The sequence below is a fragment of the Mustelus asterias genome, chromosome 6, assembly GCF_964213995.1.
Source record: "Mustelus asterias chromosome 6, sMusAst1.hap1.1, whole genome shotgun sequence".
NCBI lineage: Eukaryota > Metazoa > Chordata > Chondrichthyes > Carcharhiniformes > Triakidae > Mustelus > Mustelus asterias.
Genome location: NC_135806.1, coordinates 40,857,055 through 40,881,597, shown reverse-complemented (window position 1 = coordinate 40,881,597; position 24,543 = coordinate 40,857,055). Strand labels below are relative to the sequence as shown.

General features: G+C 45.9%; 1 protein-coding gene across 6 annotated transcripts in view; it reads left to right on the top strand.

Moving 5' to 3' along the window:
• The first annotated feature begins 899 nt into the window (after positions 1–899).
• The window catches only part of mfhas1 (multifunctional ROCO family signaling regulator 1), an 89,798-nt gene continuing 66,154 nt past the window's right edge, over positions 900–24,543 (top strand). For 5 of the 6 annotated variants that reach the window (XR_013498154.1, XR_013498156.1, XM_078214208.1 and 2 more), the window contains exon 1: positions 929–3,999. Coding sequence is in view for 3 of the 6 variants with exons in the window: in XM_078214208.1 (XP_078070334.1) it covers positions 1,146–3,999 (2,854 nt within the window). In the remaining 3 variants the exon portion in view is untranslated. Of the gene's footprint in view, positions 4,000–24,543 lie in introns of all 6 variants that reach the window. The other variant, XR_013498155.1, reaches the window with a different exon arrangement.

Here is a 24,543-nt window from a genome sequence, read left to right as displayed (position 1 = left end):
TCAACTTAATGCAAGATAAGTCCATTCAAAAATCTGACAGCAGCAGGGAAGAAGCTGTTCTTGAGTCGGTTGATACGTGACCTCAGACTTTTGTATCTTTTTCCCGAAAAAGGTGGAAGAGAATGTCCGGGGTGCGTGGGGTCCTTAATTATGCTGGCTGCTTTGCCGAGACAGCGGGAAGTGTAAACAGAGTCAATGGTTGGGAGGCTGGTTCGTGTGATGGATTGGGCTACATTCGCGACCTTTTGTAGTTCCTTGCGGTCTTGGACAGAGCAGGAGTCATACCAAGCTGTGATACAACCAGAAATAATGCTTTTTAAGGTGCATCTATAAAAGTTGATGTAGTTGACATGCCAAATTTCCTTAGTCTTCTGAGAAAGTAGAGGCGTTGGTGGGCTTTCTTAACTATAGTGTCGGCATGGGGGGACCAGGACAGGTTGTTAGTGATCTGGACACCTAAAAATCTGAAGCTCTCAACCCTTTCTACTTCGTCCCTATTGATGTAGACAGGGGCATGTTCTCCTTTATGCTTCCTGAAGTCCATGGTATGTGGTACTTGGACTTGGGGGAAGCAGAGATGAGGGCTGTGCCAGGGTTAGGGGCTAAGGTCAGAAAGAGGAGTGGTTTTAATGGGGACGAAGGCATTGAAGATGAAGGTGGAACAACAAAGGAGTAAAACGGTAATGAAGAGGATCCCCAGGCCAGCTGGGGCTCCTCCCCGGGGCGGGGGCCGGGTCTCTCCTCCCCGGGGCGGGGGCCGGGTCTCTCCTCCCCGGGGCGGGGGCCGGGTCTCTCCTCCCCGGGGCGGGGGCGGGGGCGGGGGCCGGGTCTCTCCTCCCCGGGGCCGGGCCGGTGCGGGGCGGCTCCTCCCCTGGGCGGGGGCCGGGCCGGGCCGCTGTGCTATTGGCTGCGGCTGGGAGCCGGTGTCAGAGCCGGGAGGAGGGGCGGTTGCAGCAGCGGGAGGCTGAGCCTCTGCTCCCGGGGACAGTCGGCGAGAGGAGGCGGAGGGCTGCCCCTCTCTGTCTCTCGGTACAGGAGCCCATGACTCCCGGTGTCAGATGGCCGGGACTCGGTACTCGGAGGCTGCAGTGGAGAGGGGGAGGGAGCGGCTGAACATGTAGCCGGCCCCCCCGCCCGCCCGCGACATGGCCGAGAGCGCCGGCAGCCTGAAGTCGGCCAAGGTGTGGCGAGAGGCCGCGCTGCGCTGCAGGAAACTCCGCAGCAACCTGCGGCAGCTGAGCCTGTGCAGCCAGGCCGGCGGCGGGCAGCCCCTCGCCCTCCCGGACAACCTGAGCCAGGTTCACATCCTCAACCTGGCCAACAACTCGCTGCAGGAGCTGCCCGAGGGGCTGGAGCCGGCCTCGCTGCGCGGCCTGCGGGCCCTCATCCTGCGGAGGAACCGCTTCTGCCGCCTGCCGGCGCCGCTGTCGGCGCTGGGCCAGCTGGACGAGCTCGACCTGGCCCACAACTGCCTGGCCCAGCTCCGGGGGGAGCTGCTGGCCTGCCTGCGCCGCCTCCGCAAGCTGGGCCTCAGCCACAACAAGCTGCGCCTGCTGCCCCCCGAGCTGGGCCTGCTGGCCAGCCTGGAGGAGCTCGACCTCAGCTTCAACGAGCTGGGCGGCCTGCCCAGCACCTTCGGGCAGCTGCAGGCCCTCCGCACCCTGGACCTGGACCACAACAAGCTGAGCCACTTCCCGCCGCAGATCCTGCAGCTCGGCCAGCTGGAGGAGCTGGACTTCTCCGGGAACCAGCTCCAAGCCCTGCCGCAGGACATCCGCCTGCTGCGCTCCGTCAAGATCCTGTGGCTCAGCAGCCTGCGGCTGCCCGGCCTGCCCGACTCCTTCTGCCGCCTGGCCGCCCTCGAGAGCCTGATGCTGGACAACAACGGCCTGCGCTCGCTGCCGCCCAGCTTCGGCCACCTGGAGCGCCTCAAGATGATCAACCTGTCCTCCAACCGCTTCGAGGAGTTTCCGGCCGCGCTGCTGGAGCTGGCCAACCTGGAGGAGCTGTACCTGAGCCGCAACCTGCTGTCCGTCATCCCGCCCAGCATCTCGGCCCTCGGCAAGCTGGCCACCCTCTGGCTGGACAACAACCGCCTGAGGTACCTGCCCGACTCCATCGTGGAGCTGGTCAACCTGGAGGAGCTGGTGCTGCAGGGCAACCAGATCGCCATCCTCCCCGACTCCTTTGGCAAGCTCTCCAAGGTCAGCCTCTGGAAAATCAAGGACAACCCTTTGATCCAGCCGCCCTACGAAGTCTGCATGAAGGGGATCCCCTACATAGCGGCCTACCAGAAAGAGCTGGCCCTGTCCCAGCCTGCAGTCAAACCCAGGTTGAAACTTGTACTGATGGGCTCCAAATGCGCTGGCAAGACATCCCTGAGGCAGTGCCTGGTCGGAAACATGTCGAGTCTCCCTGCCATCCATGGCAAAGGAATCGAGGTGACTCAGTGGGTGGCCGATGCAGAAAAGAATTTAACCTTCATTGTCTATGATTTGGCTGGGGACCAGAACTATGATCTTATCCAGCCCTTCTTCCTCTCTCCTGGTGCTCTTTATGTCCTGGTAGTCAGTCTGAAAGCTTACATCTCTGGTCGCTTTTATGAATTGGTTGGGTGGTACTTGCACCTACTTGGGGCGAGGGTCCCTCATGGCGTTGTGTGTGTGGTGGGTGCCCATGTGGACCAGTGCAATGAGAAAGAGGTGGAGGAAAAATGTCTGGACATCCATCATCAAATTGCCCTCCAAGAGAAGCGAGACGTTGAGGTCATGCAGGCTGTGGCCGAGAAGGTGGACGGGGCCCTGGGGCAGGAGTTTGACCTGCGAGCTACTAGTCCACACGCACCCTTTTATGGAGTTTCTGATAAGAACTTGAGGAGGAAGAAAGCTCAGGTACAGTACCTATTGAACAACCGCCTTCAGATACTGTCCCCGGTCATCACTGTGAGCTGTCAGGAAGACCACATTGGAATTAACCGGTTGAAGGACAAGTTGCTCTCTGTGGCTGAACACCGGGAGATTTTCCCCAATCTACACCGAGTCTTACCCAAATCCTGGCAAAGGTTGGAAGAGCTGCATTATAAACCTCAAGAGCTCTGGCTTTCCTGGTGGGACTCAGCCAGGCTGGGATTACAAGCTGGTCTTACTGAAGACCGACTCCAAAGCGCCCTGTCATACCTGCATGAAAGTGGTAAGCTGCTGTATTTTGAGGATAGTCTGACTCTCAAAGAGTGCGTCTTTCACAACTTGACCAAGCTCATCGACATCCTGAATGTCTTCTTCCAGCGTGATGCCTCCATTCTGCTCCAGAAACTCTTGGCAGATGCCAATATCGATGAGCTGAGGGCAACACAACTCCATCATTATGTGGAGGGGTTCCTGCTCCATGGGCTGCTCCCTCTGCACATTATTCGACTGCTTCTGAAGCCGCATATCAAAACTCAGCAGGATCTCCATCTGATTCTGGAACTATTAGAGAAGATGGGACTATGTTACTGCCTCAACAAACCCAAAATTACACCTCTAAATGGTGCGGCAGTTTGGTTCAAATTCCCCTGTTATGTGAAAAATGAAGTTCCCCATGCGGAAGCCTGGATCAATGGGTCTAACCTCTCTGGGCAACCATTTGCAATTGAACAACTCCAAGTGGAATATAGTTTCCCCTTTTTGTTCCCACCAGGCTTATTTGCCAGATATAGCGTCCAGATCAACTCTCACGTTGTGCACCGGTCAGATGGCAAGTACCAGATCTTTGCTTACAGAGGCAAAGTTCCAGTGGTGATCAGTTATAGACCAACCCAAAGTAGTCTGCAAGCAGACACCTTATCCATTGCTAGTCATGCTTCATTGCCAAATATTTGGACAGCATGGCAAGCCATAATCCCTCTGGTGGAAGAACTAAACGTGCTCCTCCAGGAATGGCCGGGGTTATACTTTACTGTGCATGTCCTGTGCTCAAAGTGCCTTAAAAGAGGGTCCTCAAATCCTCACACCTTTCCAGGTAAGAGCTTCCAATAATTAGATGCAACTGTCTCAACACCTCGCATCTATATGTGATTCATTAAGCTTTCACTTGCATGTTTTTATTTGTGCTTTAACTTCATTAGGCTGTTCCATTTTATATTCAAAAGTAGAAATTCATACTTCAAATTGTGAAAGTTGTAGCTGTGGAACCCCTCTGTTTTTAGAGCCACAAAACCACACCTAATGACAGTCAATGATTCTCAAAGTGTGGTCTATGGATCGTTGGTGGCCCACTAGGTTGCTGCAGATGGGCCGCTCCAAAATGCCAGTTACTTTTGAGTGATGTCACAGCTGAAGCCGTAAGAGGGGGGAAGAACCCTCATCCCCACCACCCGGGTGATGACACACAACTAGAGCGACGACTGCAGAATGAGCGAAAGCAACAGCAATGTAGTTTTATAAGCAAGATTTATGGTACTGTTGAGTGACCAGCTAAACATGGAGTCCAAAATGAGACGGAGGTTCTCCAGGATGAAGGGACCAAATGTATGGTTAAATTGCTGATAACACCACAATAGGTAGAATAATTTGTGCAGAGGGCATAAGGAGCATGCAAAGCCGAACAGGTTACGTGCAAATCTTTGGCAGATGGATCATAATGTGGGGAAATGTGAACTTGCCCACTCTGACAGGAAGCAGCAGCGTATTAATTAAGTGGCGAGAGATTGCAGAACTCTTGTGGTACAGAGGAATCTGGTACATGAATCACAAAGTTAATATGCAAGTACAGCAAGTGATTAGGAAGACAAATGGAATGTTATCCATTGAAGAGGGAGTGGGATATAAAAGTAAAAGATGTTTAGCTACAGTTGTACAGGGCATTCGTGCGATTTCAGTACTGTGTAGAATTTTGGTCTCAATTAAGAGAGGCTATAAATGGGTTTGGAATCATTTCAGGGAAGGTTCACTGGACTGAAACTGGTATTGGAGAGGTGCAAGGGGTGAGTAAAGGTTGGACTGGCTGGGCTTGTATCCTTGAGAGTTGATCTTATTGAAACATATTAGATTTTGAGGGTACTTTATGGTGGATTAGGGTGTCGAGGACTAGAATACAAGAGCAGATGTACTTCTGAGGCTGTATAAGGCTCTGGTCAGACTCCATTTGGAGTATTGTGAGCAGTTTTAGGCCCCGTATCTAAGGAAGGATGTGCTGGCCTTAGAAAAGGTCCAGAGGAGGTTCACAAGAATGATCCCTGGAATGAAAAGCTTGTCGTATGAGGAATGGTTGAGGACTCTGGGTCTGTACTCGTTGGAGTTTAGAAGATGAGGGGAGATCTTATTGAAACTTACAGAATACTGCGAGGCCTGGATCGAGTGGGCGTGAAGAGGATGGTTCCACTAGTAGGAAAAACTAGAACCAGAGGGCACAACCTCAGGCTAAAGGGATGATCCTTTAAAACAGTGATGAAGAGGAATGTCTTCAGCCAGAGTGGTGAATCTGTGGAACTCTTTGCCACAGAAGGTTGTGGAGGCCAGGTCATTGAGTGTCTTTGAGACAGAGAGAGGTTCTTGATCAATAAGAGGATCAAGAGTTATAGGGAAAAGGCAGGAGAATGGGGATGAGAAAAATATCAGCCATGATTGAATGGTGGAGCGGACTCGATGGACTGAGTGGCCTAATTCTGCTCCTATGTCTTATGGTCTTATGATTATGGATGCTGAAAGGATGTTTCCCCACCTGAGGGAGAGACTAGAACTGGGGGCACAGTTTTAAAATAAGGGAGGGGTCTCTCTTAATCATAGAATCCCTACAGTACAGAAGGAGGCCATTCGGCCCACCAAGTCTGCACCAACCACAATCCCACCCAGGCCCTATTCCTGTAACCCCACACATTTACCCTGCTAATCTCCCTGACACTAGGGTCAATTTAGCATGGCCAGTGCACCTTTGGACAGAGGGGAAACCGGAGCATCCGGAAGAAACCCACGCAGATACTGGGTGTGTGCGCAAATTCCACACACAGTCACTAAGGCTGGAATCGAACCTAGGTCCCTGGCGCTGTGACACAACAGTGCTAACCATTGTGCCGTCTTGCTGCCCTTAAGATGGAGATGAGGAGAAATTTCTTCTGAGATTCGCGAATCTTTGGAAGTCCCTTCTCCAGACATCAGTGGAGGCAGGATCAATCAATATTTTTAAGGCAGAATCCTGGGATTTAGCAAGGAGTTTGAAATTCTATGCTGTGATTTTACCAGTCCTTGAGATACAGGCTGGGAGGCAGGAAGCTGTTAAATGGTAGCGGATGGCATTAGGAGGGATGTGAATTACCAATTAAGGTAACTTTTATTAATGGGCATTTCTATGTCTCTGCCAGCTGCCCATTGTCGGGTAGGTCACTTGGTACATCAAGGCAGCTTTCCAGGAATGTCTTTCATTAATGATGCTCCTTGGTTCACGATGGGCTGGCTATTCCTGGTGCCAATGGCCTCTCCGCAGCCCCAGTGCTACTGCTAGGTGGGCCCTTCCAATCTGCCTGGGCCTAGCCATTAAAAATATCAACCCTAGCCCCCTCTCCTCCCTGCAGCCTCAGCGGTGGCCACAGCTGTCAGTGGCACTGCTGAGACTGCCAAGCTTGGCCCTCTGGCCCAGCAGCTCAGCCTCGGGGATTGGAAGAGTCCAGCCAACAGTAGCACTGGAGCTGCAGGGAGGCCATTGACACCAGGGATACCAGAGGTCTAAGAATTGGCTGCCATCTGTAACATTCCTTGTGCAGTTCTGTCATTCAACTGTGAATGCCCATGACCTCACATTTGGCCTGTACTTGGTTGGCATATTGGTAAGATCCCAGCTATCATAATTACAACACAGGAGTTGCACTAAGAGACTTTGCAGTGGCTTGGGAAGTGATAGGATATTGCTTGCATGGTATCATCTACTGTGATGGAGGAGAATTAAAGGTTAGAAGGAGTGAAGAAAGATGTAGTGTTGGGCATATAGGGTGAAGGGACTTGCATTGAGCTGTTTTTGAGTGGAACTTTCTAACTCTAGTCTGTCATACTGAAGATATTTTTGCAGGTAGAACATATTTGTGAGGTTTGAACTGGAGGATATCTGCAGTAGTAACTCATAGATCTTTACCATTCGGTCCATGTTGTCTGCCAGTTTGTTGTTCCCGCAATCCAAAACTAAGCCCAATGGTCTGTTCTCCTACCACAGCCCAGTGTCCTTTTGCACGTCAAATATTTATCCAATTTTCCTTCAAGATTCAATGGACTCTAGCCATTCCATGTGGTAAAATATGCCATGCTCCAGCAGGTCTAAACAATACCCCCTAACCTCACTCCTTACACTCATGGGGCCTTTTTAAATTAATGACTCATCAATGCCACCTCAACCAGGTGAAATTAGTCATTTTGTCAAAACTTTTAATTTCTATCAAATCATCTCTTGCGCTTTCCTACCTGAGTGGAAATAGTCCCTTTATCTGACACACACACCTACTAAAGCAAAAGTGTTCCGTGAAAGGATCATCACAACCTGAAGCATTCACTTTTTCTCTCTCCACATAGACCTGCTGAGTCTTTACTTCCTTAATTTCAAATCTCTCATATCTCTGGCAACAACTACGCTCTAAGCTCCTTGCTTTGCAGTCCTTTCTATACCTAGTATTCTCATTGTGTTGGTGTAGTTTGCTAATGGTGTGCACTACTCCTATACTCTATAGTAATGGTGCATTGTCCATTTCCTAATCAACCTTTTGATAAAAGTGGGGTGTGAGATTCAACTACATAGCTTCGTTGCTTCACTCATTGGATTATAAACATTAGTGGCATCAGATTCTTGATTGCTCTTTTATTATTCATGGTTAAAAGGAGTTCCATATGCACAGATCGGATTGATTGGCAATAATTGGGAGCAGCTGCTCCTTTTGTGTCTTTGTACTGAAAGGTAAGAAAGCAGTCACCAAGTACACCAACTCTGTTTAGGTTGACCATACTGAAAGATTAAAGTAAGCACTGCATTTATCCCAAGCCCTAGAATTTGACGCGATCTACAGTTACTAAGTCTCCCCGATGGCTCATTGAGTTTATCCAGAGAATTGCTGAATCCTGATCAGAAAGATTGCTGATTCCATAGTGGCTGAGGCAAGGTGCTTACAGTTTACCTCAGTCCCTATAGAGAGAAGAATTACCTGCTCTGGTAATAGTGAGAGATGGAGCTCGATTGTGGTCTGTCCTTTAGAGAGAGCAAAATCCTGTATCTGACAGCTGCTGCTCAACCAGCTGGCTGTGGGGAGGGGCCGAATTAAGATGAGTCCCAGTACTTTTAGGGAAGACGAGATCAGGGCACTCCCCATTTCTAATCACGATGCAGTCTCGGATAAGGAAAGGGAGCTGGTGAAATGGTTGTAGAGTGTAGACTGGAATATTTGGGGTGGGGCTGGGACCGTTTCAAACTGCAATGATTTGAAAACCTTTGTCTGTGCTTCAGCTTTGTAGCCATCCTTATTTTCATCTCTGCCCAATGCAGAAATTCCCCAGGCTGGATACAGGAAGAGGATACTTTTCCAGATCTGACTGTCATCCTGATTCCAGGAAATCTGGAAGCAGCTCTGATGATTCATCTGCTTTGGGATTTTTTTCTCCTGTGTGTAAAATTCCAGCTGTCAGAATTGCAACCGTTTTAAACCATGATACAAGCTCAGATCCTACCTGCTGTGCTTGGATAGTTGTCGCAAAGCTTGGTGTACATGGGTGCTTTCCACCTGTTCCAGCGAACACAGGTGGCCTGGTGAAGAACACCCGCGCACAGTCTTCTGCTTGGTGATTTTCTTTGCAGCTCATCTGTTTTATGTATGTTTGTGTATATGCATGCATGGGCGGCACAATGGCAGTAGTTAGCACTGCTACCTCACAGCGCCAGGGACCTGTGTTCAACTCTGACTTCTGGTCACTGTGTGGAGTTTGCACATTCTCCCCGTGTCTGCATGGGTTTACTCCGGATGCTCCGGTTTCGTCCCACAGTCCAAAGATGTGCAGGTTAGGTGGATTGGCCATGCTAAATTGCCCCTTAGTGTCCCAAGGTGTGTAGGTTAGGGTATTAGCAGGGTTAATACATGGGGTAATGGGGAAAGGGCCCGAGTCAGATACTCTTTTGGAGAGTCAGTGCAGACATAATTGGCTAAATAGCTTCCTTCTGTACGGTAGCGATTCTATGTATGTGTGTATGTTTGTATATATGTATGTCTGAGTATGCAATTTTACAACATCATTCTTCTCCTGATGTCCCAAAGGGTTTAAGTGCAGCCATTGCACATAATGAATTAAAGCAACTGCAGTTCGACCCCACGAACTGCAATGAGAAGAATGATCAGTTGATCAGGGAACAATGTTGACTCACAACCTGTACATATACTCCTGGTAGGAAAGTTGGAACCTTGTTTCAATGTCAAACAAAAGACAGCACCTCCTGCCAGTACAGCATTATCTCAACACTTTACTGATGTGTCAGCTGTAATAATGTGACTAAGCCCGAAAGTGGGGGCTTCAACCCGTAACTCCCTGACTCCGGTGTGTGTGTGTTACCGATGCAGGGGTGCTGCTCTGATCTGAAGATACAGGCACATGGGCATAGGTTCTTCTGTGTACAAGTTTAGTTGCTCCCTGCCCAATCTCTAGAAAAGAACCTGCAGTTCAATTAGAAACGCATGAAAAATATAAGCTGTGTGGAGGATGGATGAATTTGTGTGCTGTACTGAAGGTTGAAAGAGAGCGAAGAAGGCAATGTTATTTAAAGGGTAGTGGAGTTTTGCTCATCAAAGTTGCAGAATGACTTCATCCAAGCTACAGTCTTTCTCGTCCTGATACATGATGTTGCAGACATCTATCTGAGCTGTAGCACATTTGCAAGTAGAATGGGTGGCAGCACCTGTGCACACCGGGTGGATTATACATTCGATATGATTAAGGAAGGCAGTAGAAAAAGGTCTTAAGTTTTCCATTATAGCTAGACACTAACTTCCTATTCATCCCAACACATACAAGCACTGCTTTTTGCTGGTCCCAGGACGGGTGCCCGTTGCTTGGCCTGGCATGGACAGGTGCCTGTTACATAAGAACATAACATAAGAAATAGGAGCAGGAGTAGGCCATCTGGCCCTTTGAGCCCGACCCGCCATTCAACAAGATCATGGCTGATCTGAAGCGAATCAGTTCCACTTACCCGCCTGCTCCCCATAACCCCTAATTCCCTTATCGATCAGAAAACTATCTACCCGTGATTTAAACATATTCAACGAGGAAGCCTCCACCACTTCAATGGGCAGAGAATTCCAGAGATTCGCTACCCTCTGAGAGAAGTTCCCCCTCAACTCTGTTCTGAACCGGCCCCCCCCCCTTATTTTGAGGCTGTGCCCTCTAGTTCTGGTTTCCCTTCTAAGTGGAAAGAATCTCTCCACCTCTACCCTATCCAGCCCCTTCATTATCTTATATGTCTCTATAAGATCACCCCTCATCCTTCTAAACTCCAACGAGTACAGACCCAATCTGTTTAATCTCTCCTCATAAGCCACACCCCTCATCTCCGGTATCAACCTGGTGAACCTTCTCTGCACTCCCTCCAAGGCCAACACATCCTTTCGCAAATAAGGGGACCAAAACTGCACACAGTACTCCAGTTACGGCCTCACCAGTGCCTTGTACAGTTGCAGCAAGACCTCCCTGCTTTTATATTCTATCCCCCTCGCGATAAAGGCCAACATTCCATTCGCCTTCTTGATCACCTGCTGCACCTGCAGACTGAGTTTTTGCGATTCGTGCACAAGGACCCCCAGGTCCCTCTGCACAGTCGCACGATGTAATTTTTCTCCATTTAAATAATATTCCAATTTACTATTATTTCTTCCAAAGTGGATAACCTCACATTTGCTAACGTTATATTCCATCTGCCAGATCCTCGCCCACTCGCTCAGCCTATCCAAATCTCTCTGCAGACTTTCCGCGTCCTCCACGCAATTTGCTTTCCCACTCACCTTCGTGTCATCAGCAAACTTGAATACCCTACATTCAGTCCCCTCCTCCAGATCATCTACGTAAATGGTAAACAATTGAGGCCCCAGCACCGATCCCTGCGGCACGCCACTGGTCACCAACTGCCAACCAGAAAAGCACCCATTTATCCCAACTCTCTGCTTCCTGTTAGATAGCCAATCCCCAATACACGCCAACACCTTACCCCTAACTCCATGTACCCCAATCTTCTGCAGCAACCTTTTGTGAGGCACCTTATCGAACGCCTTCTGGAAATCTAAAAACACCACATCCACCGGTTCCCCTCTGTCAACCGCACTAGTGACATCTTCATAAAAGTCCAGTAGATTCGTCAAACACGACTTTCCCTTCATGAATCCATGCTGCCTCTGCTTGATCGAACCATTCTTATTCAGGTGCTCTGTTATTTCCTCTTTAATAATGGACTCTAGCATCTTCCCAACTACGGACGTTAAGCTAACCGGCCTGTAGTTACCCGCCTTTTGTCTACTTCCTTTTTTAAACAGTGGCGTAACAGTAGCTGTTTTCCAGTCAGCCGGCACTACCCCAGAGTCCAGCGAATTTTGATAAATTACTACTAACGCATCTGCTATTACCTCAGCCATTTCTTTCAGTACCCTGGGATGCATTCCATCCAGGCCCGGGGACTTGTCTACCTTCAGTCCTATTAGTCTACCAAGCACCACCTCCTTAGTAACAGTAATTGTATTAAGGACCTCCCCTCCCTCCAACTCTCGATCTCTAATATTCGGCAAACTATTTGTGTCTTCCACCGTGAAGACTGACACAAAGAACTTATTTAAAGTCTCAGCCATTTCTTCGTTTTCCACTATTAAATCCCCCCTCTCATCTTCCAAGGGTCCAACATTCACTCTAGTCACTCTATTCCTTTTTATATACTTGTAAAAACTTTTACTATCATTTTTTATATTTTGAGCTAGTTTAGTTTCATAATCTATCTTTCCTTTCTTAATCGCTTTCTTAGTCGTTCTTTGTTTTTCTTTAAAGCTTTCCTAATCCACTAATTCTCCACTATTTTTGGCCACTCCGTACGCATCTGATTTTATTTTAATACTCTCCTTTATTTCCTTCGTTATCCACATCTGGTTATCCTTTTTCTTACAGTCCTTCTTTATCACCGGAATATATTTTTGCTGAGTACTTTAAAAAAATCTCCTTAAAAATCCTCCACTGTTCCTCAGCTGTCCTACCTACCAGTCTGCTCGCCCAGTCTACATTAGCCAATTCCACCCTCATCCTATCGTACTCCCCTCTGTTCAAGCAGAGGACACTGGTTTGGGACCCTACTTTCTCACCCTCCATCTGTATCAGAAATTCCACCATATTATGATCACTCATCCCAAGAGGATCCTTCACAAGAAGATCCTTAATCCTACCTGTCTCATTGCACAGAACCAGATCCAAGATAGCTCGCGCTCTCGTAGGTTCTGTAACATACTGTTCAATGAAACAATCCCGACAGCATTCCAAGAACTCTTCCTCAAGCCCTCCACGTCCAATTTGAGTCGACCAATCAATATGTAGGTTAAAATCCCCCATGATTATTGCCGTTCCACTTTTGCACGCTTCCATTATTTGCTTGTTTATAGCCCTCCCCACCTCTAAGTTATTATTACCTGACCCAATGTAATTGGCGTCTGCAGGAAGGGAGTTTTATTGGCCTAATGTCCCACTTTGGCAAAGCCAAAAGGATAAGCTTTTTCAGGTATTTCACCCCATGACTTGAGTTTAATGGCTAACTGATCCAGATAGAGCACATCTTGTGCTGGTTGATAGTTTCTGTTTTAGTCTTGCTGTGTCTCATTGTTCTGCAATGGTGTGTATTACAGCCACTCGCCCAAAACTGAGTCCTATAAGCTGCAGTGTTTTTCCTTTTTAATGTTTGACCTTTGCTATTGTGAATTGCAATGGGCCCAATGAGCTGTCACTGTCCAGAGGCCTCCCAGTGATGTTCAAGTGACCATGTTGTGAATGTCAAACTGTATTTGGCAAGTTAGCCTTGCTGCAAGTTCTGCCTGTAACGTACTATACTCAGTATGTCATTCCTTAAACTGCCTCATTTCAAGCCTACTTTGCTCCTGGGCTGTAGAGCCAGTTTTGTTTTCCCCTCCCCCACTGCACTGCTGCCAACATCCATTAGTTTGCTATATTGTTCTTTTTGGTGTCTGGCTTTGTCTTCTACTGAGGAATTTATTAGGGAGGCACTGACTAAGCAGACATTCGTTTGGAAAATGATCAGGGGGCTTGCTGCATTCAATTTAAGGATCAGAGTTTTCCAAATAAATGTTGGTCTTCATTGAAAGCTTTGATCAGGACTTTATTCTTTGTGTCTCTGAGTTCAGAGCCAGGTGCAGAGTCGCAAGGCTTTTAAAAAGGCTGTAAATTACAAAACAGTGACATTTCTGAAGGTCGTGTGTTCAAGCCCCACTCCAGAGACTTGAATGCATAGCTTCAGGTTTTATTGAAAAGATAAAGATGTTTGAAGGATGCACACTGTTATTAATATGTAAATTGGGCAGCGAACTGCAGTGAGGAAAGGACACTGAAATGTGAATCACCACATCTCTCAGCCATCAGCTTGCAGTTGCTAATAAACTGGCCATTAAACTTATGGAGCAAAATCTTGTAATAACAGCAAGAATCATAATGATATTCTTGATTGACAAATTAACTTCTCTTGCCTAGAAAATCAACAATTTTAAGCAGTCTCATTCTTTTGAGTTATGAGTGATTTTAGATTTTTAAAAACATCAAATTTTTAAAAGTTTGTTCTTTTCTGCCTTTCCCTCTTTCTGTCACCTATTTTGACATCTTCACCTTCTTAGTCCTTCCTTGGTTTATTTCTCAATTTATAAATCTCGTTAAGTATATATAATCTTTGTTCACCGAGATCCCAGGTGCCCTGTTTCCCTCACTGCATCATTATCAGCTCACGCTTCCAACACTTTGTTAGCAAACCATAAGAGACAGGAGCAGAATTAGGCCACTCGGCCCATCGAGTCTGCTCCGCCATTCAATCAGGGCTGATATTTTTCTCATCCCCATTCTCCTGCCTTTTCCCCATAACCCCGATCCCCTTATTAATCAACAACCTATTTATCTCTGCCTTAAAGACACTCAATGACCTGGCCTCCACTGAGCCTTCTCCGGCAAAGAGTTCCACAGATTCACCACTCTCTGGCTGAAGAAATTCCTCCTCATCTCTGTTTTAAAGGATCGTCCCTTTAGCCTGAGGTTGTGCCCTCTGGTTCTAGTTTTCCCTACTAGTGGAAACATCCTCTCCACATCCATTCTATCCAGGCCTCGCAGTATCCTGTAAGTTTCAATAAGATCACCCCCCACCCCTATCCTTCTAAACTCCAACGAGTACAAACCCAGAATCCTCAACTATTCCTCAAAAACAAGCTCTTCATTCCAGGGATCATTCTTGTGAACCTCCTCTAGACTCTTTCCAAGGCCAGCACATCCTTCCTTAGACATGGGGCCTAAAACTGCTCTCAGTACTCCAAATAGAGTCTGACCAGAGCCTTATACAGCCTCAAGTACATCCCTGCTCTTGTATTCTATTTTGATTTCTGAAACGTACATGAATGAGTCTAACAGGTAATGGGGCCATGTCACCTGCTCCAACAGCATCTGAGCCAAAATCTTGACGCATACATTTAAAAAAAATTATTTCCTGGAATGTGGAAAGCAGCTCTGACCAATGCAGCACTTGGCTATTGGGAGTGGGGTGCAAGGCTGAAGGCGGGGAGGTGGATGATGGCTTGGTGTCAATATCACTGCTCTGGTAATCCACAGAGCCAGGCTTGAGCTAGGGAAAAGCCTAAAAGAGGAGAGGTAAAAAGATTCAGTGAGCAAATATTAAGGTGTAGATAACTGAAGGCTTGGCCACCAATGGTAAAGCCAAGAGAAAGGGGGCTGAACACGAGCGGAGTTGAGGCATGCGGAGTCCTCCTAGGGCTGGATGAGACCATTAAGGAATTAGAATACCTGAGATTAGAATTTTTAAATCAAGGCATTGGTTGACTGGGAGCCAATGTGATGAGTCAGTGGGATTTAGAGACAGCAAAGTTTCGAGTGAGCTCAGTGTGTTACAATAGTAACAGAGCAAGTATTCCATTGCGAATAATTACTCCCTTCTACTGAACGTATTGGTTATCAACCTTGGTGCAAAGATCCAAGGGAGGCTATCCACATTTTAAGTCTAATTTACATTGATTCACGATGTAGAGATTGACTAATTTTTATTCCTGTTCGTGCCTGAACTTTAAGCTGATTTTACTCTCTGCCACTGAAACCGTGGGTTGTTAACCATGTTATATATGTGGAAGTTGTCAGCGATATTTATTGCTTGGGTGACAACTAAATCTGCAACAAAAACAGAAAATGCTGGAAAATCTCTGAGTGAGAACAGAGCTACTGTGTCAAATCTGGGTGACGCTTGTAGACTCTTCGTTTTTGTTTCAGATTCTGGCATCCACAGTAATTTGTTTTTATCTTGTGTTCTCATTGGCTCTATTCTCTCTCTACAGATGCAGTTAGACCTGCTGAAAGTTTCCAGCATTTTCTGTTTTTGTTTCAGATTCCAACATTTGCAGAAATTTGCTTTTAACTAAGTCCTTTTCCAATTGTAGCAGCAGTGCAAAGCTGCTCTGATCCATGCCAACACTACAGAAGAGGGTGGGGGGAGGTGGTGTTGTGGTAATATCACTTGTCTAGTAATGCTAATGCTCTGGGACATGGGTTCAAATCCTACCAAGGCAGCTGGTGGAAGTTGATTTCAGTTGACACATCTGGAATTGAATGCTAGTTTCAACAATGGTGATCATGAAACTATTAATTGCTGTAAAAACCCACCTGGTTCACAAGTGTCCTTTAGGGAAGGAAATCTGCCATCCTTGTGTGGTCTACATATGACTCCAGCCCCACAGGAATGTGATTGACTCTTAACTGCTCTCTGAAATGGTGCGGCAAGCCACTCAATTTAAGGACAATTAAGAATGGGTAACAAATGTTGACCTCCCCAATGACGCCCACATCCCTCCAAAGAATTAAATGCAATACAGTTGCAATGTAGATGCAGTTCACAACAGGAACCACTCTGAGCTGACACTCACGCAAAGTTGGGGGAGACTGTCTGGAGAATGAGTCCGGGGAGAAGTGGAATGAGGCTGTAAAGTTGAACTTTACAATGGGCAAATGAAGCATTCATACAAAGCTAAAAACCTGTTTAATGAGAGCACTGTAAGTACTGAAGTAAAGGTCATACCTCTCCCTTACACAGTGTAGTATTCCAGCATTGTGCTCTCCATAAAACTATATCCAGCAATATAGCACCAAAATGACGTGTCTGAAGTCCAGAACAGTCCTGACGACACTACAGTTGAGTACGTTTGCAGTATATTGAATGCTAGCCAACTGCCATTAGTGAACGGCTATATTCCAGATGTCCTCTTCTCTTTTATGCAGCTGGCAACCGGATGTGGTACCACAGGTGCAAACCAGGAACTAGACTTTGAATCAACATGTGTGAAAGAACTGTAGCCTGTCAGCAAAGAAAAAGCTCTGCATGAGGATGAGGAGAGGGAATGAGGCTTTGCGTGTTACTGATACCTTGGAATTATTGGGGATTAGGATGGGCCAGCAGAATTGGCTCTTTAGTGGAACATCCTATCTGCACAAGCCAGCCAAATTAATTATATAATGTATGGGCACTTTGGGTGTTAGCAGCCTTTTAAAAAAAAAAATTGTTTGCTTTTTGTACTCCTTCACTCCCAGGTGCAAGGAAACTGAGGTCAAATGTAGCCTGGTTGAGACTAGCTAACTCAGTATAGTGTGAGACTGAACTGAGACCTTACTGATTTGTGTGGCTCAGTAGCATGTGCAGTTTTCACCCAGTACACCTTCCAATCTATAAAAACAATGAATTGTTTTCAGGGAGACTCCCTGTGAGGATCATTAATCTTTTAGTTTAGGTCGAGTGATTTTCTAATTACATTGGTCCAAATGGTTCCAGGCAGCTCACTAGGTCAGAACATAGCAATTGCTGGGCCAGAAAAAGACCATTTTCCATTTAGTCTTTGACCATCTTGGCAGTCACACGATACAATGATAATAGAGTTGTTGGCTCATTATGACAATCTCAATCGGTTAATCTACAATAAACCTAGACATGAGGTGAGGAAAATCCTGATAGTGGCGAGCTTTTGAAATGATTTGTCCAAAGTTGCGTGCACCATGTCATATGTCATGTCTCAAATTACTCCGATACTTAAATCCAAAGTATTATCTTTTGAAAGCAATTATCTAATTTGAATATGAATGAATTAATGCAAAATGCTTTGACCATTTCCCTCAGATGCCTGTTCTGTACATTAACCAGCCGCCCACTAAAATGTTCTGTGCATTAATTTTAAATTTACCCTGTTTCGAGCACAGACCATGCCATCTAGTTCTGTTGTTCTGGGCAAACTGAAACAGCTTAGTTGCATTATTATTGCCCTTTAGTCTCTTTAGAATCCTAATATAGAACCATAAAATCACCTTTCAAATGGGAACATGTCAAATTTACATAATTGTATCTCACTCCAATCCCTTCATATCCTCAATCATTTCTGGGTAATCTTTTTAATAGCGGTTATATCCTTTCTATGCAGTGATGACTCAAAGTTGCTTACAACCATTATCCTCAATTCTTTTTGGCTTCTATTCCGTTTTCTGGGTTGGAGGTGGCTCTTTTGTTTTCGCATTTTTCATTGGCTATGTGGCAGCGTTATGAAGTGATTCTCATGTATGTGAGGATCTGATCTGCCTCCAGAGTGAAGCTGAGTGCACTTTGGTTTAACACTATAATCTAATTCCCTGCTAAACCTGGTGTATGAACTGATCAGTTGTCCCTTAGACTTCTGGGTACTTATTTTAGTCAACCTGACCGTCATGTAAATTGTTTATAGGGTTGTTACTCATCCGTAGTTGCTAAACATTTTGGGAGAGACCCCTGCCCGTTTGTGGATACAACTTTACACACACTGCTCTCCACAACAGGAAGGTTAGTTCAAGCCAAGCAGGAGCCACCAACATACACAAGCTCCAGCCCAACTGGAACCCATACTATAGCTGCAGGTTTGAGTTGGATGAGTGCAGTGTGAATGCACCTTAACGTTCTTTAGTTTACCTGTGCTCAATACCTGATGACTAAAAGAAGCCATGTGACTGGTGACAGCCGTACCTTTGTACATTGAGAACACAATAGTTGATTGACTATTTCCTCACTGTCATAACTTCCATTGACTTAGATAACCTTAAATCCTCACACATGTCATGCGGAAAGCCCGGCATCTGTAGTTGCATGGGAAATGTGTAGGGAGTAGACCATAAGATATAGGAGCAAAATTAAATCGTTTGGCCCATCAGGACTGCTCCGCTATTCAATCATGGCTAAGTTTCTCACTATATGGAGATGCCGGCGTTGGACTGGGGTGGGCACAGTAAGAAGTCTCACAACACCAGGTTAAAGTCCAACAGGTTTATTTGGTAGCAAATACCATAATACCATAATGCTACCAAATAAACCTGTTGGACTTTAACCTGGTGTTGTGAGACTTCTTACTAAGTTTCTCACTCCCATTCTCCCGCCTTTTCCCTGTAACCTTTGATCCCCTTACTAATCAAGAACCTATCTATCTCTCTTAAATACTCAAAATGAAGGTTGATAGCCTTCCTAACTTCCAGCTCAACCTGCAAGTTAACCTTAAAATCCTGAACTAGGATTCCAAAGCCCTTTTGTGCTTTTGATTTTCTGAATCCTGCCCCCCCACTCAGTCTTCTATCCATGCTAGTACCTTGCCTCTAACACATGTGTTCTTGTCTTGCTTAGCAACTTCCTGTGCAGCACCTTATCAAAGGCCTACTGGAAATCCAAGTAGATAACATCCACTAGCTCGCCTTTTTCGGGCCCCTGAACTCTCCTTCAATGTCATCCCTCCACCCCCTAGCCTCTTTGAGCCTGGCCTCTTCCCCCCCCATTCTGTTTGTTGAGAATCCCTGACCTTGCTGGATTTTTTATGGTGGGACTGCCTGCAGTCCCAGCCATGGCCACTGCTCCCAGTTGGTGCTGCTGGGACTATAGAGCTGCTGGGCATCCGGTTGGCTGGCAGCTAACCAAGCCAGGACCTCTTCCTGAGAAAAGCTCTCAATGCTGCTCCCAGCGTTAAGTTATTGTGAGGCTGCCATTGGGATTGTGGTTGGACTCCCCTGACTTTTTTAGCCAGGAGTATAGCACAGTGGTTAGCACTGCTGCTTCACAGCTCCAGGGACGTGGGTTCGATTCCTGGCTTGGGTCACTGTCTGTATGGAGTTTGCACATTCTCCTCGTGTCTGCATGGGTTTCCTCCGGGTACTCCGGTTTCTTCCCACAGTCCAAAGATGTGCAGGTTAGGTTGATTGGCCATGCTGAAAAAAAAAAATTGCCCTTAGTGTCCTGAGATGTGTAGGTTAGAGGGATTAGTGGGTAAAAATATGTAGGGATATGGGGGTAGGGCCTGGGTGGGATTGTGGTCGGTGCAGACTCGATGGGCCGAATAGCCTCTTTCTGTACTGTAGGGATTCTATGATTCTATGAGTACAGGGGCCATAATGCCGGGCAAACTCAAGTCCTAACTCTCATGTTGAATCTCAGTTGAGAGATTGAAGCCAGTTTATGTCATTGCATTGAACTGACATGAATTAGCCACTAAAGCAACAATGAAATCCTATCCCATGATGGTAATGCTAATCTTAAATCACATTTTACAGTGGATTCCCTAATTTGCTTAGCAATTATGAAGTGGCCACACTTCCAACAGCAGCTTGTATTTATACAATACTTTCATGTAATAAACTTTGCACGGCACTTCACAGGAGAATTATGAAGCAAAATAATATACTTGGGCCACCAGGATTAGAGGGGGGCAGATATTTCAGAAGCATGTGGGGTTGGAGGGGATTGCAGAGTTGGGGAGGAGCAAGGCCATGGAGGGATTTGAAAAACAAAATTTTAAAATCAAGACAATGCTTGAGCAGGAACTAGTGTACGTCAGCAGGCACGAGTGGGTGATGAACGGGACTTGCCGCAAGTTAAGACTGACATCAGAGTTTGACAGAAGCTCAAAGTTATGGAGGGTAGAATGTGGGAGATCAGCCAGCACAATGTTGCAATAGTCCAGTCTAATAAAGGCTTTTCTGCAGTTTCAGCAGATGATGAACCGAGACAGAAACCAAGTCAGGAGATGTTACGGAGGTGGAAATAGGTGATCTTGGTCACGATGCAGATATGTCAGGAGTTTAACTCCAGGTCAAATATGACACCAAGATTGAAAACAGTCTGTTTTAATTTTAGGCTGCTGATAGAGTGATGGAGTCAGTAGCTAGAGAATTGAGTTTGAAGTGGGGACTGTAAACAATGGCTACAGTCTCTGCAATATTTAATTAGAGGCAATTTCTGCTTATTCAGTACTGGAAGTTGGCTGAACAGTGTGATAACTTGGCAACAGTGGAGGAGTTGGTGGTGCGATAGAGCTGTGTCATCAGTGTACATGTGAAAACCTTTGCATGATGTCAGTGAGGGGCAGCATTTAGATGAGAAATGGCAGAAGATCAAAGATAGATGCTTGGGGACACCAGAACTATAGTGGTTTGCATTGCTGTCTCAGCACCAGGGACCCAGGTTCGATTCTGGCCTTGGGTGACTGCGTGGAGTTTGCACAGTCTCCCCTTATCTGCATGAGGTTCCTCCAGGTGCTCCGGCTTCCTCCCACAGTCTAAAGATGTCCAGGTTAGATGGATTGGCCATGGTAAATTGCCCCTTGGTGTCCAAAGATGTGTAGATGTTGTGGATTAGCCCAGGTAAATGCGCAGGGTTATGGGGACAGGGTGGAGGGGAGGGCCAGGTTAGGATGCTCTTTTAGAGAGTTGGTGCAGACTCAACAGACTGGCCCCTTTCGGCACTGTCTGCTTGGGTTTCCTCTGGGTGCTCCCGTTTTCCTCCCACAGTCCGAAAGACGTGCTGGTTAGGTGTAATGGCCATGCTAAATTCTCCCTCCGTATACCCGAACCGGCACCAGAATGCGGCGACTAGGGAATTTTCACAGTAACTTCATTGCTGTGTTAATGTAAGCCTACTTGTGACTAATAAATAAACTTTGCTTTACTTCATTATACTCAGGCTCTTGTTAATATTCACACTTGCATACCAACAGTCTCACATATACACACATGCATTTGCATACAGGTGTGTGCACATTTATTCTCTGACACTAACGCTCACATTGACACCTAGGCTGGGATTTTCTGGTCCTGCCAATGGCGGGAATTGTCACAGTTAACAATGGAAAATTTGGAGAGCAGTCAAAACGTCTGTTGACTTTGGGTGGGAGTGGCAGGACTAGAAAATCTCACCCCAGACTCCAATACTGTGATCTCTCCAGCACACGTTGGCGCACTCTCAAGCACGCGGTCTTGCACAAAGACTGACATTCTCACACAAATACACACACTCTTCCACTAATACTCGCACACACTCGCACACAAATTGAAACACCAGAGAATTCCCGAGCTGTGGACATTAATACCTCTTAAAGCTGTTGTCTTATCCATCAAAAACGTTTTTTTTATCTTCCTGGAGACTGGAATTCTGTCTATTATTTTTTATAATTCAGTGAAGATAGGGCAACTTGAATGTTGATCTTGTCTGTTTTTTAAATAAGGCATGAAATCAAGTCATAAATCCTACCCTCGTCATGGTGGTGGTGCTGATAATCAGAGGGTACAAGTTGTGCATGAGGCTGACTCGTCCTCTGGCAACTCTACAAATGAGGAGCCAGTCACACCCCTTGCTGTAAGTGTCTCCTCTCTGGAGAAAATCAGAGCTCCAGTATTCCAGCTATGGCTCCCCTGGCCAATCACAGGAAATGAATTATGTTGATCTGGAATGCACTGCCTGAAAGGAGCACGTCATATAATGGCAATCAAAATTAAATTGGATAGATGTATGTAAAGGCAACACAAGTTATGGGGAAAGGAGGAGGAAGTGGGACTAACTGGATAGGTCTTTCAAAGGACTGGCACAGACACAGTGGGCCAAATGGCCTGCTGAAATTTAAGATTCTATTATTCCAGTAAGTATAGGTTGTCTATTTTTAAGTGTTTGTCTTTACCATAATTGGTGTTTTCTTAACTGGGTAATCGCTGAACAGAATTGGACAGTAATTTCTTTTCTAAATTCCTTGAACGCATTCTGTTAAACTGTAAAGATTGTATGTTTTATCTTTTTAAAATCTCATGACCATAATTACTGTCTCCAAGAATGATTATTCCATGAATCTCCAAAGTAAACATTGCTGTAAGATCTCCCTTGTCGGAAATGTGCCGCCTTTTAGTTCTGTTCAGTATTTCTTCCCACTGAATCTCTGAAATTCCAAGAGCAAAGTGCTTATTGAATTAGTGCCGGTCATGAAGGCATTTAAGAATTTTGTTCTCTGTTGGTGAGAGTCTCGTTCTTTATTAATCTTTAATGGGTATGGAGTTGTTAAGAACCATTATTTGAGAGGATTTCATGATTGACTTTTGAAGCTGTACTTTGTTACCATATACACTGCCTAAATTAAAATAGTCAATGCTGCACGCTGCTATTGGTTTGTCAATTATTAAATTGTTTAAAAAGAAAAAAAAGCTCTAGCATTTATATGGTGACCTCAACTTGTCCTACAACTCTTCGTAGATAATGAGCTGTTTTTTCCTGCATTCCAACCACTGTTGTACTGTGGAAATTATGGCAGCTGATTTGCACACAGCAAGATCCCAGAAACAGCAATGAGATAAATGACCAGGCTTGGTTGAGTGATACAGTTGGTCAGGGCACTGGGAAGTCACCGTGTTCTGCAATAGTGCGCCATAGGATCTTTTGCATCCTCTCAAGAAGGTAGACAATGCTTTGATTCTCAAATCGTTCAAAAAAATGCTGCTTCTGACAAGTACCGCACTCCCCCAGTAATGTTGACACACCAACCTGGATTATGTGCTCAAATCTCTGGAGTGGGACTTAAAACCACAGTCTTCTGACACGGGGTGAGTAAGGCTGATCAGTATATCGACTGCAATATTACGCAGATTGAACAGCTGTGTTATCAAATCTCATTCACCTGTCCCTGTTGTCATGGTTTAAGCTGCATTTCTTGCCATCGGGGGTGGAGGGAAAGGGGGGGCGGCGGCATGACTCCTTCCTCCGATACAGCTGCACAAAGCTGAACGGATCCTCTACAGCACCTTGGATTTTAGTGGGATTTACTTTTATTGAGCATGCACTGTGTCTCTGACCCATGTCCAAGGCAACAATGTGACTGAGTGATGATTTCGAAGTTATAAACCAAAGCTTGCTCTTAGAGGCCAAGATTTCAGATGATTTCCCTGTCTCGATTGCTGCTATTGCACAAAAGAAAGAGAGGTTTTCATTTATTTGTGTTATTCACAAACCTCAGGATACCCTACAGCACCCTGGAACCAATGAAATACTTTGTGTAGTCACTGCTGCAATGTAGGAAATATGGCAGCCAATTAGTGCACAGTAATGTCCCACAAACACCAATGAGATAAAATGATACTCTTTTTTTTAATATAGCATTGGCTGAGGGATAAATAATAGCCCCTGCTCACTGAATAATATTGGCACAGGATCTTTTACAGCTGTCTAAGAGGCTAGGGGGTGGAGGGATGACATTGAAGGAGAGTTCAGGGGCCCGAAAAAGGCAAGCTAGTGGATGTTATCTACTTGGATTTCCAGTAGGCCTTTGATAAGGTGCTGCACAGGAAGTTGCTAAGCAAGACAAGAACCCATGTGTTAGAGGCAAGGTACTAGCATGGATAGAAGACTATGAATGGGGGGGACAGGATTCAGAAAATCAAAAGCACAAAAGGGCTTTGGAATTCTGGTTCAGGATTTTCTTAAGGTTAACTTGCAGGTTGAGCTGGGACTCATCTTGAACATCTCATCTGAATGATACTTTTGAACATCAACCTAAGTTATGTTCTTTTGCCCCTGCACTAGACCTTCAGCCAACAACTTTGAATTGAGACAAGAAAGATATCACTGAGCCATGAAACTGCAGTATCTGTTTGATATCTTGCAAATACCCCACCTTGCATACCTTTGGCTGTTTCTAAATTGGGACTGTTAAGAGCCCTAATACAAATGCAGCACAAACCCTGTGCAGAGAATGTGGAGGATAGATAGAAATGACCAATGTTCCACTCTTCCCATATAGCTGATTCCCTACTCAAAATTAGAGGCATTTATTGAAAGAAAATATATATTCATTTTTATCTAGGTGTTACTCTCTCTATAAATTGCTTCCCTCCCACTCCACTTTTTATGTTCATTGAACTGAGGGATGATGGGCTGTGACGTTGGGTGGTTTTTTTGAAGAGGGCAAAAGCCCGGCACCAGCAAAGGATTACCCTGGGCAAAAAGCAGCAC